Source organism: Hemicordylus capensis, chromosome 13, assembly GCF_027244095.1.
Source record: "Hemicordylus capensis ecotype Gifberg chromosome 13, rHemCap1.1.pri, whole genome shotgun sequence".
Lineage (NCBI taxonomy): Eukaryota > Metazoa > Chordata > Lepidosauria > Squamata > Cordylidae > Hemicordylus > Hemicordylus capensis.
This window is the reverse complement of record NC_069669.1, coordinates 19,379,666-19,396,153: the sequence shown is the minus strand read 5'-3', so window position 1 is coordinate 19,396,153 and position 16,488 is coordinate 19,379,666. Positions and strand designations below refer to the sequence as shown.

Below are 16,488 nucleotides of genomic sequence, written 5' to 3'. Positions count from 1 at the left end.
TATATAATGTTTATTTATTATTAAGTGTGTGTGTGTGTGTGTGTGTGTGTGTGTGTGTGTGTGTGTGTACAGGCTTGCAGGTGAGGGCGGGGAAGAAAACGGCAGTGGGCAGGCGAGGGGAAAGAAAGCAGCGGCGGTGGGAGGACAGGCGGGGAATGAAAATGGCAGGGGCAGTGGGGGCACTGAGAAAAGGAAAACCGGGAGGGAGGGGGAAAGAGGGGGGAGAACTAGAGGGGCAGAAGCTCTGTGCCTGGCCCAGCTAGTTATTTATTTATTTATTATTGCTATTGTTATTATTTATATTAAATAGCCACTGTTAAGCGGGGGAGAGTTTCATTGGGACCCCAGCACAAGTGGAATGGGTTAAAGTCCCCTCTCCGTATGCCACTTTATTATTATTATTTACATTTTATATCCCGCTCTTCCTCCAAGGAGCCCAGAGCGATGTACTCCATACTTAAGTTTCTCCTCACAACAACCCTGTGAAGTAGGTTAGGCTGAGAGAGAAGTGACTGGCCCAGAGTCACCCAGCAAGTCTCATGGCTGAAGGGGGATTTGAACTCAGGTCTCCCCGGTCCTAGTCCAGCACTCTAACCACTACACCATGCTGGCTCTTTATATTCATAATGCTGTTTACAATGGGGTAGGGGAAAACAACACACAGGGCCAAACTTCACCTTTAACATGATGTGCCATTTGGCCGCAAGAACTGGGTCTCAGAGGAAGCAACTCTAGCACTGCTACCTGTTTGGAGTTTAATTAGGACACCCCTCTTTCTATGAATAAGGGTCCAGGACTCTTTGCTTTTCTTACCCGAAGAGGTCTCAAACTTGGGACCTTAGATGGTGCTGGACTACAACTCCCATCATCCCCAGCCACAATGGCCAAAGGCTTTGCCGCCACCGCAAGGGGGGTGGGCACAGAGATAGGGGCAGCGATGCTGGCCCTGCCTGTGTCTCTCTTGAAGTGAACGCCTCCGGCTGCAAAAATGGAGGCCCACCACACGGGGGATGTTTTCCTCATGGGGAGGAGGGGGGTGGGAAGGAGATTTCTCCACACAGAAAACAAGCATTTTGGGGAGAACCCCTGTCATGCACACAACTTGTAGGTAACCTGTTCCCACCTGTCGTTCTCTGCCTGGCCTATACCACCTCAGGCTGCACATGCCGCGCTCCTGCGAACAAGGACTTCTCACAGAAGCCCACACAGGAAACTAGATGTCAGGGTCAAGACTTGTAGCCTTGTGCCCTGACCTTCTCCCAAACGTCCTCTTTTTCTGTGAGATTTCCCCCCCCCATGAGGAAACATCCCCTCATGTGGAACTCCATTGGGCACGAGCAAATGGTTCACTTCAGCAGGAAGTCAGCATCTGAGGGCCAACGCTGCCCACATGGCAGAGCCATCCTCTCACAGAGGGCCCTCGGGAGCCCAATTTGCAGCAAATAAATCAAACTGACATTCCCAAAGGGGGCGGCAGCTTCTTTGCCCCATATGCAAGTCAAGGGGGAAAGGAGGCAGTCGGTAGTATGCGATTTAGGCACAAGCTGAGCTGTAGCTTACTTGGGGCCTCACATTATGAGTGGCCTCTGAACCATGATTTAAAACATGACAACATTTCAAGTTTCACATAATGCACTTTCATGTCAAGGTAGTTCTCTAATGCAGATTGCAAGCTGACTGCTTTTTGGAGATGGTCAGTCTTACATTGCATCTTTGCCAAGTAAAAACAAAACATTGTTTCCATTTTCATTGTTCCTTTTAAAAGAATTATTTTATTTATTATTATTACTTCTTGTTTACACAGCCAGACAGGTGTTATTGACTGGTTTGTTTTATCCAGACATCGAGTCCTTCCCAAGGATCTGGGATGGCTGCATTTTATTATCAATATTGTTCTTGTTGTTATTATTATAGATATCGTCGCAAAATATAGGCTGTTCCCAGTAAAGTTGCTTTTTGTAATACAGCCTATATTACTGGGAACAGCCTATATTTTGTGATGATATCTATTATTTTTTTCCTTGTTTACACAGTCTGACAGGTGTTATTGACTGGATTTAGTACTTTAATTATCAGGTGCTTTCCAAGGGTCTAGGATAACGAAAGAATATTACTATTATTACTATTTTGTAATTCTATGGGACTTTTAAAGGTTGACATGGTTTAAGGCCTCAGCATGTCATAACGCAGCTCTGGCTGCAGTTTGTGGTGACCAAATGACTGAAGCTATTCCTGAAGGGGTTTTTCCTCCCAATATTTTCCCCAGAATGTCTCACACTATCAAGCCATTCCAACATCCAGGCTTGCTTTCAAGAGTGACCTGGGGACGGATGTCAGTCCTGGAGGGTGGGCAACCCCCCCATATGCAGTTAAGACATTGGTGGAAGGCAGTTGACATACACCTGGTTCCTGCCCCAGATTATTGCCCTGGGGTTCTTGGGGGGGGGGCAGGAAACCTCCCTTCAAAGTTTTATTTATTTATTTATTTACATTTATATCCCGCTCTTCCTCCAAAGAGCCCAGAGCAGTGTACTACATACTTAAGTGTACTACATAAGTTTCTCATTGCCTATCGTGCCTTTTAGGAACATAGGAAGCTGCCATATACTGAGTCAGACCATTGGTCTATCTAGATCAGTACTGTCTTCACAGACTGGCAGTGGCTTCTCCAAGGTTGCAGGCAGGAGTCTCTCTCAGCCCTATCTTGGAGATGCTGCCAGGGAGGGAACTTGGAAACTTCTAATCTTCCCAGAGCGGCTCCATCTCCTGAGGGGAATCTCTTACACATCAAGTCTCCCATTCATATGCAACCAGGACAGGCCCTGCTTAGCTAAGGGGACAAGTCATGCTTGCTGCCACAAGACCAGCTCTCTTACCCAGGTTACGCTTACCCACCCAAGTACTCTTACCGAGTTACCCAAGTAACAGTTGCCCAGTTACTTGGGCAACTCAGTTCTTCCCCCGCCCGCCCCCCCACGGGTTCCTTATCACTGCTCTTCCAAAATTAGCTGGAGGTAAAATTATAACTGTGATGGTACACAGATTAAATATAGAGTTCTACATTCCCCATTTTTATCTTGCAACATCTGTCCCCACAACACTAACACGTTATGGAGCTAGAGTGGCAGCCTCACCATGAGAGCCTGTGTATGTTTGTTTGTTTATTGATTATTATTTACATTTTATATCCCATTCTTCCTCCAAGGAGCCCAGAGTGGTGTACTACATACTTGAGTTTCTCTTTCACAGCAACCCTGTGAAGTAGGTTAGGCTGAGAGTGAAGTGACTGGTCCAGAGTCACCCAGCAAGTCTCATTTATTTATTTATTTATTTATTTATTTGATTGGTTGATTGATTTGAATACTGCCCTTCCAAAATGGCCCAGGGCAGCTGAATGGGGATTTGAACTCAGGTCTCCCCAGTCCTAGTCCAGCACTCTAACCACTGCATCACACTGGCTTTACTTAGAAGTAAATCTCATTAGGTCCAATGGGACTTGCTGCCTTGCAAGCAAGAGAAGCAGAGCAGGCACAGGCAACAATTCAACATTTGACTTGGATTTCTGGGTCTGAGATGCAGCTTTTTTGTGCCTCCCTCATGAGAAAAAAAGCCACAGGCAATGTGAAAAGCTGAACCAAAGTTTTGTCTATTTTGACTTGCCCACTTTTATTACCATTTTATGCTTTCCTATAATAGAAACAGTATTATGCATTTTCAATCATTTATAGCTTTTTTGTGCTTTTTTAATAACAGAAGTAGTTCTGTTTTATCTTTCTTATTCTCAGTACTTTTAGTTCTATTATTACTAATGTGTATCTTAACCTGTTTTAAAATCATATTTAGCCCTTCTATATGTAACATATTAGCAATCACCTTTACTTTCTCATATTTTTAGCAGATAAATTTTAACATATAATTATATGCTGGTCTCTGACCATAATAAAGGTTGATTGATTGATTGAACCAAAGTTGGTTTTGAAGACCGGCAATGAAACTCTCACATTCTCGTCTGAGAGAGAGAGAGAAAGAAAGAAAGAAAGAAAGAAAGAAAGAAAGAAAGAAAGAAAGAAAGAAAGAAAGAAAGAGTGAGTCGTGGCAGAAGTCACTACACCCGAAAGAGTCTTCCCTTCTAGGCAAAAGGTCCAGCAGAGCTCAGAAGCTTTTGACTGACAACCGTATCCCACAGTATTAACTAACCCAAATTAAATTTTCTTTTTCCCCCAGAAAGGGCTCTACAAAAGATGAGTAATGAGGGGTTTCTGTATCCCCAAGGGGCAGCCAAGAAAACGGCCTCCCTTCAGTTCAAGTGTTTGTTTGTGGGGTTCATTTGCATATGATGGATGCAAGGGGAAACCCCCAGGAAACACACAGAAAAGACTAATCAAATTGAGCACTAATAATAAAACCACTTGAACAAGGGCCAAAGAGTGCCAGGCTCAAGCAGAGATGTCTCAGGGCGCAGGAAGCTAAGACCAGGAGAGGAAGATGTAAGTACAGCCCCATTGCTTGTCTTAGAGGGTGGCAGACCTGGAATTGGGGATGACCAGGACGAGATTATATTCTGCGATGTGATTGTCTGCACTAGAATCCCTAGCGAGGTTGCTGAGGCCACAGTCTGGGGGAACTCTTGTACCTTTGAGACATGGGCATCCGCACGACTTTCTCAGGGATGGGGGTGCGCTGTATTCTTGGGTAGGGGGCAGACGATTAAAGCAAGTAGGGGGTCAATATTGGCATGGGGGGGCAACCTCCCCCCTCCTCGCAACTCCAGACACCCATGCTTTGAGAGTAGCATAGACAGGAGAAGTTCACCAAAATGTGACTTTCCCTGGATCACAAATTAAGTTCCCAGCACCCCGCTGTTGCAGGAATTTCATTAAGTCTTGATGCGACTTTGCGTATGGGTACAGGGATGTCTATACAGGTTCCATCCTGTTTGAGTTTGGATGAGAGACTACATGTTTAAGCACTGCAAGATATTCCCCTGAGGGGATGGGGCTGCTCTGGGAAGAGGATCTAGGTCCCAGATTCCCTCCCTGGCAGTATTTCCAGATAGAGCCGAGACACACAGAGAGAGACACTCCTGCCTGCAACCTTGGAGAAGCGGCTGCCAGTCTGTGTAGACAATCCTGAGCTAGATGGACCAAGGGTCTGACTCAGTATATGGCAGCTTCCTAGGTTCCTAATTGCACGCCAACAACCCCCAGTTTAAGGTGGTTGAAGTATTTATGTGTTCATACATAATAGAAACAAACTTTTTTTTAAAAAAAACATACTTTTTCTGACTACACTCTTGCGCATCTTTAACAGCTGCAGCAACCCAAGCATTAATTCAGCAGGGGGAGATTTCCCCTATGATGTCATTCCAGGAAAAGCTTCACCTACTGAATTTCTGCCTGGCACACAACGGGTAGGTAGGTAGCAGAGCTCTGCCCCCCACCAAACGTGGACCCTAATTTGAAAGTATAATCTCAGAGTATGTGTGGGAGATCCCATCATCTCTGAGGGAGACCTGAGGGTCAAAGTGCAGAGACAGGGTTGTTGTTTTTTTGTGGTTGAACCATTTCCCTCATGCTATTTCCCTCATAAAAATCACACAACCCCATAGACACATGTACCATTTGTCTCAGGGCAAAACTGTATATGGGCATAAGTAGCAGCTTCAAGGGGAAAATTTTCACAGGGCAAGGAGGAAGGGTCATCTTCCACTCCTGTGCTGCAGTCCCAATCCTAATCAGAAGGCCATTATACCAAGAGGGGTTTTTTTAAAAAAAAAAAAAGGTTTATTCAAACAGAAATGCATAAAGCATTTCTCATATCTTCTGACCCTAAAATGCATGAAAGCTGGTTTAACAGTCACTCCCCCTTTCCACAGAACTATCGTTCTATTGTGCATGTTACAAACCTGAGGAATTTCCGCCCTCACTAAACTCCAGTTCCCAGGATCATTTGGGGGAACCTACAGTGACCAGTGGTATAAAACCTGGGGCAGTCCTTTCATGAGGCAAGGCGAGGCAGTCACCGTAGGCGGCAGATTACGGAGTCACCTGCAGGGTGGCAAGATCAAAGCAGCTCTTTGGGACAGATCTGATCCTTGCACGGTTTTGCAAGGAGTAACTCTCCTCAAACTCCTTGTAAACCTTGCAAGAGGCACAAGGAAAGAGGAGGCGGCTGCTGGCAACCATCCTTCCTCCTGGCCCCCATGGCCTATCAAAGCTTGTGAGGGTTGGCTTTGAAAAGGGGCTGCCCCCCACCAGGGACATGGGGCAAGGCAGCATTTTTAAGTATACCCAGGGCCAGAGATGAATAAAATTGAGAATCCTGCATTTTGCAAGGCTGACTGCAACCGTTAGAGGCCCATGGAAACACTCTAATAAAGTGTCAAGCACAGAAAGGTGACCACGCCACAGGCCTAGAAATTAGAAAGCTGCTTTCTACAGAGTCAGACCACTGGTTTGTCTATCTCAGTATTGTCTACCCAGACTGGCAGCAGCTTCTCCAAGGTTGCAGGCAAGAATCTCTCACAGCCCTATCTTGGACATGCATCCAGGGAGGAAATCTGGGAGCTAGATACTCTTCCCAGAGTAGCCCCCATCCCGTAAGGGGAATATCTTACAGTGCTCAGATGTAGTCTGCCATTCAAATGCAAACCAGGGCAGACCCTGCTTCGCAAAGGGGAGAATGCATGCCTGCTTCCACAAGAGCAACTCTTGTAGTTGTAGGCTGTGGTGTAAGGAAGTGATGTTTATTGGGGGAAACCCACTTGTATGTCCAGACTCCTAGGGCCACGAGCTATAGAAATTCCAAGGTCAACCATGGAGGGCATTCCCCCCCTGAAAGCCTTGAGCCTCATTCACATGCACCCTGGGGTAACTGAGTTTACCTAGCTCCACTCAGTCAGGCATAAACCAAGAAGTCAAGTTATCTGCTGCTGCGGTTTCGACCAGACCTAATTTCAAGAGACCGGGTTTGTTAGTAGCAACTAGGCAGTCAACTGTGGCAGATTCAAGACGACAGGAGCCTCATGTAAGTTAGAGGAGTCCTCCGCTTGTGATGTCTTTATTCCCCCACCCCTTTGACAATGCTCTAAAACTTGGAATGTTATTCAGCTGGAACCCATGCATGCCATTCAGTCTCTTACCCAAGATGCATCCAGAACTGGGTTCGTTCAGCTGTAGTCACGTCTTCCACAAGGAGCTCACCCCCCCCCATCAGTTTTACACAGTGAATATTTCTTAGGATTCAGTTTTTAAAATACATAGGCTGTCACATACCAGTGGTTTTCAGAATTTGTTCCTTTGAGGGGACTCTTTCCATGTCGGCCTGTTCGCTTAGGAACCCCAGGCACATTGCAGAGGATTGGTGGGGGGGGGAAGAGAGCATATTCTATGGTGCACTGTCAATTCACTCCAGACTAGGCTTGAGGCCCCATTCTTGCCCAGCATGGCATGGGTGCTTTCCCTGCATCAGGGTCACATCCTGCACGCTGACACCGCAGTCTCTACGCGGACAGCGGGGTGCTGTTCACATTGCCAATACCTTGTTTCAAATTTAATCGCTGCGATAGAGAGCTAGGACATCGTACATCCGGAGTAAGGAAGTTGCTGGTTTCTTTCCGGGTTGTTAGTTACTGAGAGACGGCTCCCCCTGCTGTTTACGTTTTGAATGAGACTTGGCTGAATGGAGGCATTTTGCTGCTGTTGAGCAGCTAGTCTGGAAGGCACCACGGTGGCCAAGGACACCCCCAGTAGCAGCCCTTTTCGCAACTGGGGCAAATGGCCCCTGCCCTCACCTCTTCCCCACACCTGCCCACCTCTTCCTTCTCACCCCTGTGGCCTGCCTTGGTGACAGCAGTATAAAAGAGCTGCTCCATTTCCCCTAGTCTCTCTGTGTGTTTGTATTTTAAAAGAAGCGGGGATGGAGCGGAAGAGAAAATGGGGAGGGGAGGGGAGGGACACCACTCCTCACACCTCCACACTTCCCTTTCCTCCATTTTTCTTCCTGGGCACCTCTTCTGAAATACAGACATGTAGAGAGAGGAGGGCAGTGGAACAGCTGGTTGTATGCGGCTGAGTCAGGCAGCAAGAGGGGGCAGAGAAGGCGGCAGTGGCAAGAAGCACAGTATTGTTGTGGCGGTAGGAAGCACAGGGTATACAGCCAACCCCTTGTAATTCAGCACCCGAGGCAGCAGCCTCAACCTGCCTTATGGATGGGCTGGCCTTCAACACCCCAGTACTTCATTATGACAGCACAGTCCAGAGAGAAGGCCTGTAGCAGATTGTCTTCTGGACCACCATTATGGATTTGTGGAACTGAACAGCTTCTGAAGAACAGAGTTCTGAAGAACGCAGTTGGAAAACCACTACGCAATAACCCAGAGGTGGTCCCAAGACACCATGCAAACAGAGCTGGAAAATCCAAACTGCACTCACGGCGGTGGAATTTTTTGGGTTTTTTTTAAGCAATTAACAATACCTCAAATCTGTCACCTATTAGGCAGATTGCTTCAGTTCGTCTAATAGCAGTCAACAGAATAGAACAAAGCCACCTAATAACCGATTCATTGGTATGCTAATGCTTTAAAAATAAAACTGCAAGCCACCCCTCAACATTTCTGGATAGAGCAGGATACAAACATTCAAAACATTCAAACAGGTACAAGAGCCAAATGCTGCATTTTCTGCTGTCTTGCAGAAGTTCAGGCTGAGCCATCGCTTTTCCTCAAGGGGATTTCTTTTATTGTGTGCAGCAGCTGGCTTTAGGTTCAAGGACAGAGAGGTGTGTAGATAAAGGGTGGGGGGGCTGCTTAACCTTTTCATTCCCAGCTGCTTATACATTTAGTTGCTTTTCCCACCTGCTTTTCTTCTGAGGGGCAAAAAGTAGATCTTGTTATTTTTCACTTCCACTAGGGGGCAATTCTGAGCAAGAGGCTTTACAAACAGGGCTGTTACCCCGAATCTCCTCCAGAAGAGAGTGTGGGCGTTCATACACCAGCCAAACCTACCCCAAAGTCCATTCGAGATCCTTGGAAGTACACCACACACAAATCGGGCATTGTCTTCCGAATTCTAGCTTATCTCGATGTGTTTCCGGGTTTTTAAAATACTGGTTTTAAGCGGGTTTTTCTGAAAATGCCGGAGCAAATAGGGAGAGCAACTGATGTAGAATCATTAACATAAGAGGAATACACTCTTTTGGGAATGCAGATATAGGCTTTAGAAATCTTCTACCCACCCACCCCCCCCGCCACCGTTGGCTAGAAGGAAAACACAGCGATATGCAACGTGAACCTGCACCAAAAGAAAACCCGAGAGCAGAGAGGAGGGGATGCTTCCTCCAATGCTGTGAGTGTAATTCGAAGCGGCTTCGCTCAACATTAACCCCGCAGCATGAAGCCATGTGTGAGTAACTCCCAGGCGAATGACTGGGAAGGAAAGAATTAGAAAGAAAGTTGTTTTATATGAGGGGTTCTCAAGCTGGGATCCCCAGGTGTTAATGGACCACAACTCCCATAATCCCCAGCTACAACTCCTGGTCATTGAGGCTGGGGGTGATGGAAGTTGTCTTCCAGCAACATCTGGGGACTCGGTTGGGAACCTCTGCTTTATATGATCATAGGAAGTTCTTAGTGGGGGCATAAGGGTGGAAAACAGAACAGTCACGGAAACACACATTCTCCCCCCAAGATCCACATAATACACCTCGATTAGATTACTGGAGAAGAAAGCAAGGTTCAAGCCCAAACGGGGGGATGGCAGATTCAAGGTCAAATTCACCACAAGGATAGGGCTGTCGCTCAGTGGCAGAGCATCTGCATGCTTGTATGCCAGGTGCTTTCCCAACTAGCTGCTCAACAGCAGCAAAATATTTCTGTTCAGGCAAATCGCATTTGAAATGTAAACACAAGAGAAGAAGTCTCGTGGAAACTAACAACCCGAAAAGACAGCAACCTTTTTACGCCGGATACACAATGTCATAGCACTATATTGCAGCAATTAAATTAGAAACAAGGCAGTGGAAATGTGAACGGCACCCTCCTGTCAGTGTCGGGACTGCGGTGTCAGGATGCAGGAAGCATGGAAGCACACTTCCAAGATCCACCATGAGTCCGTTGCAGGGTCTAATCTGGAAAGCGCCCAGAAGGCTCCAAGTTCAGTCCCTGGCAGGATCTCCCGGTAGGGCTGAGAAAGACCCCTGCCTGAAAGTCTGGAGAGACGCTGCCAGTCAGTGCAAACAATACTGAGCTGAATGAACCAAGGGGCTGACTCGGTCTAAGGCAGCTGCAAATGCTCATTCTTGATGGATCGCCAGCGTCTCCTCCCAGTTAGCAAGCTCCGTGTCGTGTCAGGAGGTTTCATTCTCCTACCCCCCCCCACCACCCCCGTTCTGTTTCTGCAGCCCTCCTTTGGTTCTCACCTGCCTCTTGAACAGACCATGCTGTGCTCAAAGGAACAGTATTGGGACCAACTCACGCAGAAGTGCTCACCGTGCAGGGCTGTGTCGTGTCATCCACCCAAGTTCAAGCAATGTGCTGACATCTGCAGTGAGTGTGCATGAAGAGGGGCACTTGAGTCTGTGTGCTTGCTTTAAAAAAACCAAACAAACCTGAAGCCGAGTATTGTTTCACTTTATACATGGTGAAGGTGGCAAGATGGAGGCAGTGGGGCCTGTAGCACAGGGGTTCTCCAACTTGGGTGCCCACTAATGGTCTGATTTTTTCCATCTCTGCACAGAATGAGTTTTGTTCTGGGTGGCAGTTTCAAGGCAGTGTGTATGCACGTATGTTCAGAATGGAGCCTTCCTAATTCAACCTGAGTGGGACCTAAAATGAACTGAGCGGACATCCAAAGACTTGTGCGCGCGCATGTGCGCATGCCTTAGAGGGGACACTGGTGCCCAGATGTTAGGACTTCAGCTCCCATAATCCCCTGCCACAATGGCCATTGTGGCAGGGGATTATGGGAGCTGAAGTCCAATAACATCTGGGGAACCGGAGTTGGAGAACCTCTGCCGCGATGTATTGGCGTAACCCCCTGACATCACTAAGTTGGCCAGATTTCTGCATATGTAAGCATTATCAAATGAATGCAGTAGAATGGCCATGATGGATTACTGGGGTAACTTACGTGGGCAGTTTTGGTAACTCTATAGCTAATGACGACTTTGACTTTATAATTACTTCTTTGGGGCAATCAGTACTTTGCACCAAAGCCTCAACAATCCAGCAACTATGTTGGATGGGAGGAGAGAGGCTGATTCGCTGCCAGGACTGAGGGTCCATAAGACAGTGGGGGGGGTCAGTACCACCTGCGGGGTGAGGGGATGCTCATGGTGATTTTTGCCAAGGTCCAGACTCTACACCCCAAGTGCTGGGAAATAGGCAACAGCATTGCAGTACCTGTGGGTTTTCAGCGTGTTCTCGTGCTTTTCTTTGTCCTGACCGTCGGGCCTGCAGCGGCCAAATCCTCAAGGATGTCCTAAAAGCTTCAAAAACACAAAAAAGCCTATACGATTTTATCGATGTTGAAGGAATGGAAATGAAAACTGGCAGGAAACCTCCTCCAAAGATTATTCCATGGAGAGAGGCCAACAATGTGTCCATTGTTTCCCTGACCCTTTGCTCTGTGCAAAAATGACTGCAATTTCACCCTGCTAATTTGGAGGCAGGGACAGAGAAGAGGTCACCACCAGGGGTGTCGTGGAGGGGGAATGTGCAGGGATGGAGCACCGCCAGTATATCTCGGCTTCTCTGGCTGTTGGCCGTGGGGCCTGTCATGGAGAGTGCCTTCCGCACTTCTGAATTTGCAGCGACATCCCTGGTAACGATGGACAAAAAGCTGCAGGTGAAAAAATGCTACCCTGTTTCCCCGAAAGTAAGACCTACCCCGAAAGTAAGACCTAGCAGTAATTTCTGATGTACCGCTAATTGCCCTAGTGCATTTTTTGGGGCTAAAATTAATATAAGACACTGTCTTATTTTCGGGGAAACACGGTACCACCTATTTCCCATCTCTGGTTGGGAGCTGGGTTGCCGCCGTTGCCAAAAACCACAATGAGCTTTCATCTCCCCACCCCACCCCCAGAGACAGTGCCAATGGCCAAGATGGTTCATGCATTCAATATACGTCGTGAAACAGAGAGGCCCCACTAAGTAGACGGAGCCGGCTGGCGGTCCAGATGTTTGAGCAAAGAGTGCAGGATGAAGGGTGATCCCTCTTCCAACTTCAGCTGGACTCCGAGAGGCAGCGGTTCCCATGGCAACGCAAGCTGGTAGCCAATGAGCTGCAGGCTGCCCACAGATTGGATGGAGCCTCTGGGAGAACTGCTGACTTACAGATGCTGCAGCCACCGCCGCCTTTGATTCCTTAAAAAATTAATACAGCAGATGCAACCCGTTTTGTCTCCTCCTCTCAGGCTCCATGGACTGCAGTAAGCGGGCTGGTTTCTACTACGACACGCTCCTGAGAAGGTGCATTGATTGCTCTACCATCTGTGGCCAGCACCCCCGGGAATGCCTGCCTTTCTGCAGAAGTAAGAGCATGGAGGTGGATCCAGACCACCCCAGGAAAAGGGCACTGCTCTTTTCTGGAGCATATAACAATCTATGCCTTTTGACACGTGCAGAGTGCTTCTGGGGTGAAATGGCAAAGCTTCCACTCCAGAGGGTGCAGGAGGAGGCGAGCTGGTCTGGTGCTCCCTTTGCTGAGCAGAATCTGCTTTGGTTTGCATTTAGATGGGAAACTATGAAGCTAATCTCATGATCACTGGAAAGCGGGCTAAGGGAGCTTAGCTTGCTTTCCAGGGATTGTGGGAACCACCAGGCTCGCAGGCCCGGCCGGTGCTCCCACGGCGGCTAGCCCGCCTAACTACCCCTCCCCTAAGACAAGGTTAACGGAGCAAGGGCTCCGTTAACCACATCTTTTTGCTGGTGTGTTGCTCCGCGCGCCGCGTGGCAACACACGAATAGACCCCCAACCTGCAAGCAGCCTCCTGGGCTCGGGGGTCTCTCCAGAATGCCCCACGCACTTGCACGGGGCAGCCTGGAACTTCCGGGGGCCACGCGGCCCCCAATCCTTGCCAGCTCCGCGACGGAGCTGGCAGTCATGTGGGCGGCCAATCTGACTGCCCAGCTACAAGCGGTTGCTCGTCTGCGGGGAGAACAGGCTAAGCTCGCTCTCCTCACTGACCGTGAGAAGAGCTTCTATATATGTCAGCACTGTAAAATATCCGCCCCTCCCTTTAAGGGACGGAGTCATAGCAGAGTGGAAGAGCATCTGCCTGCTTCCATGCAGGAGATCCCACGTTCACTCCCTGGCAGCATCTCACTGTAGGGCTGCGAAGGACTCCGGCCTGCAACTGGGGAGAGCCACTGCCAGTCAGTGTTGACAATATGGAATAAGATCTGACTTGGTATAAGGCAGCTTCCTATGAAGACACCACTTCCTCTTGGGGCCAAGAGACACTTTCCACGCGATGCTGTTGCTGGGAAGCGGCTTTCGGTGTCCCCTAACATCCTTGGACCCCCCCATAGGTGTCAAAGGCAATGGTGGGATGATCCTCCTTTGAGGTCGCGTCTAGGCCTGGCCAGGTCTGTGCAGGAAGATATTGGGGTGTGAAACATAAACCTTTCCAGCTAGAGCACACACAAGAATCGGGGCACCAGACTTGCCTGGCCTCTAGCAGCTTCCCGAGAGCCTTCAGTCATCAGGGCTTTAAAATGTGTCAAGAGGACTCATTGGCCAAACTGAGTATACCTCATCAGTACAAAAGGCAGTGGCTAGGACTCTGCCGTGCATTAGCCCAAGGCAATGTAGTGGCCAGCCGAACACTGATTAACTCTCCCCCTTCCTAAATGGCTTCCAGCAGACTCGGCAGCCACCTTACCTGTGCCGGCTGCTTTCCAGTGCAAGCTCGACTCTGTGTGTGACCAACGGCTGATCGTCTACTTGGTCGTGGGACTCTGCCTGTGCACCCTGCTTTTCTCCTTGCTGCTGATGTGGATTTCCTTCCGAAAGCAGGAGGTGGGGACCTGCCGGGCCAGAACCATGGCGTGCCACAAAATGGGAGAGAGCACCAAAGGTAAGCACAAGGGTATCCCGGTTGCACCATTTGGATTTCGCGCTCTTCACACCTGCTCTGCTTCCCATCAGACTTGGTCTGCGTGTGAGGCAAGCGCGGCCGCAGAATGGGCCGTACCACTTCAGAGTGGAGGTGTGATCATAGGAACATAGGGGGCTGCCCTACCCCAAGACAGACCCTTGGTCCATCTCACTCAGTATGGTCTGCACAGACCAGCAGCGGCTTCTCCAGGGTGGCAGGCAAGAGTCTCTCTCAGCCCTCTCTTGGAGATGCTGCCAGGGAAGGAACTTGGATCCTAGATGCTCTTCCCAGAGGGGCTCCATCCCCTAGGCGGAAATATCTCACAGTGCTCACACTTCTTGTCTCCCTTTCATATGCAACCAGGGCGGACCCTGCTTAGCTACGGGGACAAGTCATGCTGGCTATCACAACACCAGCTCTCCACCTCGATCATAACTTTTAATTATTTCTGGGACAGGGATGTGCATGAACCTGTTCAGAGGCCCTTTTACGGGCCTCCGAACAGGTTCGAAAACGGTGGTTTGAAGTTCGAAGGTGGCGGGGGGGAGGGGGCTGCACTGTAAGGGCGGGGGAGGGTGCACTGATCCTTCCCTCCACTTCCCCCCCCTCTGGCGCCCGGTTTCCCTCAAGTCCTACGAAGCGGCAGTGTACTTCCCTGCCGCCCCGTTTTCCCTTTGGCTGGAAGCAGCTGGCGTGCAAGCACCCACATGTCCGCCCACGGGGCACACGCCTGCCAGCGACTTCCGGCTGAAGAGTGAACGGGGCGGCAGGGAAGTAGTGCCAACTTGTAGGACTTGAGGATAACTGGGCACTGGCAGGGGAAAAGTGGAGCGAAGGGTAAGTGCACCCTCCCCTGCCCTTAAAAGTGCAGCCCGCCGCCGCCTTCGAGCCACCTGGTGTGGCTCTGTGCACAATTCCCTCTGGTAGAGAACTAGTCCAGCAGTTGAAACGACTTTAAAAACTGTCCGACAAAGTATTGCCTGACTCCAGCCTAACAGTGTGTTCACAGCGCTCTCTCTGCTATGTATAAGGGCTGCAACTCGGTGATGAAGCACCCACTTCACAGGCAGAAGGTTCCAGGTTCAGTGCCTGGCATGTTCAGGCCGAGCTGGGAAAGAGCGCCGAGACCCTAAAAAGCTGCTGCCAGTCAGTGCTGGCAATACTGAGCTAGATGGACCAAGGGGCCTGACTCAGCGAGGTGTGAAAGCTCAAGTGCACCTGCTTTGCATGCAGAAGGATCCTGGGCTCAACTTCTGGCATCTCCAGGATAAGCTGGGATGGGGGAAGGGGGAAGACCTCCGTCTGAAATTCTGGAGAGCTGCTGCCAGTCAAGTGCAGACCATCGTGAGTTCGATGGACTCGGGGTCTCACATAAGGTAGTTTCCTATGTCCATCCTCAAGAGATTACCATTTCTCTTTAGCAACAGCCATGACTGTTAAGATGGGATGTGGAAAAAGGACTCTAGTTTGCAGTTTGGGGCTTGAAAAGGTAGATGGATTGGGCTGTAGCTCAGGAGCAGAGCATCTGCTTAGGTTCCGCTCACTCTCTGGCAGCATCTCCAGGTAGGACCGGGAAAGACTCCTGCCTGGGACCATGGAGAGCTGCTGCCGGTCAGTGTAGACCATCCTGAGCTAGAGGGACCAAGTCTACGGCAGCGTCCCCCGTCCCTCACACACACAGAGGCTTGTTTTACAGATCGCCTAGTGGAAGCCGGAAGTATGGGAAGCCAATCCAGTGGCAGCCAGACCCCCGAGCCTGTCGAAACCTGCGGATTCTGCTTCCCTGAACAAAGTCCCGCTGTTCAAGAGACCAGGGCAGGCCACAGGACTTACCCGCTTGGAGCCCACGGGGACGTCGCAGGAACCGTCCCTGCCTCCGAAGACAGCCGCTTCCCAATTATATGCTCTCCCTCACAAGAGAAGATGCAGGTGGCTTGAGTGGAACGACGATGAAGCCCTCCCTCACACACCTGGAAGAAAGCTGCTTGAACTGTGCCGATCTTGATCCTACAACTCCCACAGATGTGCCTGGCCTGACCAACCACCTTATTCAGTCTGCAGAACCCATCTCCGGGACTGTATGGCTTCGGAGGCTTGCATTTTTGAATTTCCTCTGAGAACTCCCTGCCTATATGAGGGAGGGAGCCCTTCTCCAGCCTTGCCCTCTGCCAGAAATACTAGCTGCTCACGTTAACCTTTCAGCTGCTTTAGGAAGCCCCCCCCCTTTGATTCTAGAGTGGCAGGGGGGCACAGTGCAAGAGAGAAAGCCTGGTTAATTTCCTGTAATAAATAAAACCAGCAGAGACAAGAGTTAAGATGACTTCTGTTCATAGAGGAGAGAAATGCACAGGCACTTGAATACCTACATTTCTAGTGACTGGAGTCTGA

At 49.4% G+C, this 16,488-nt stretch overlaps 1 protein-coding gene across 3 annotated transcripts; it reads left to right on the top strand.

Annotated features, from left to right (window-relative positions):
• The first annotated feature begins 1,328 nt into the window (after positions 1-1,328).
• On the top strand, positions 1,329-16,390 carry TNFRSF13B (TNF receptor superfamily member 13B). 3 transcript variants are annotated; one of them, XM_053276687.1, is made up of 5 exons: positions 1,329-1,693; positions 10,399-10,543; positions 12,415-12,531; positions 13,867-14,079; positions 15,797-16,390. In XM_053276687.1, the coding sequence occupies exons 1-5, from the start codon at positions 1,691-1,693 to the stop codon at positions 16,036-16,038; spliced, it is 720 nt and encodes a 239-aa protein (XP_053132662.1). In that variant the 5' UTR covers positions 1,329-1,690; the 3' UTR covers positions 16,039-16,390. The 3 variants fall into 3 exon arrangements, with proteins under 3 accessions (XP_053132662.1, XP_053132661.1, XP_053132663.1); XM_053276686.1 differs by having other exon boundaries at positions 13,864-14,079; XM_053276688.1 differs by lacking the exon at positions 1,329-1,693 and adding an exon at positions 4,449-4,487 and having other exon boundaries at positions 13,864-14,079.
• The last annotated feature ends 98 nt before the right edge of the window (positions 16,391-16,488 follow it).

Bases quoted from the DNA above. Each gene is read 5' to 3' on its own strand.
- TNFRSF13B (XM_053276686.1), top strand. The intron at 10,544-12,414 runs GTGAGTGTGCAT...TCCTCCTCTCAG, and splicing joins GCAATGTGCTGACATCTGCA to GCTCCATGGACTGCAGTAAG. The intron at 14,080-15,796 runs GTAAGCACAAGG...CTTGTTTTACAG, and splicing joins AATGGGAGAGAGCACCAAAG to ATCGCCTAGTGGAAGCCGGA.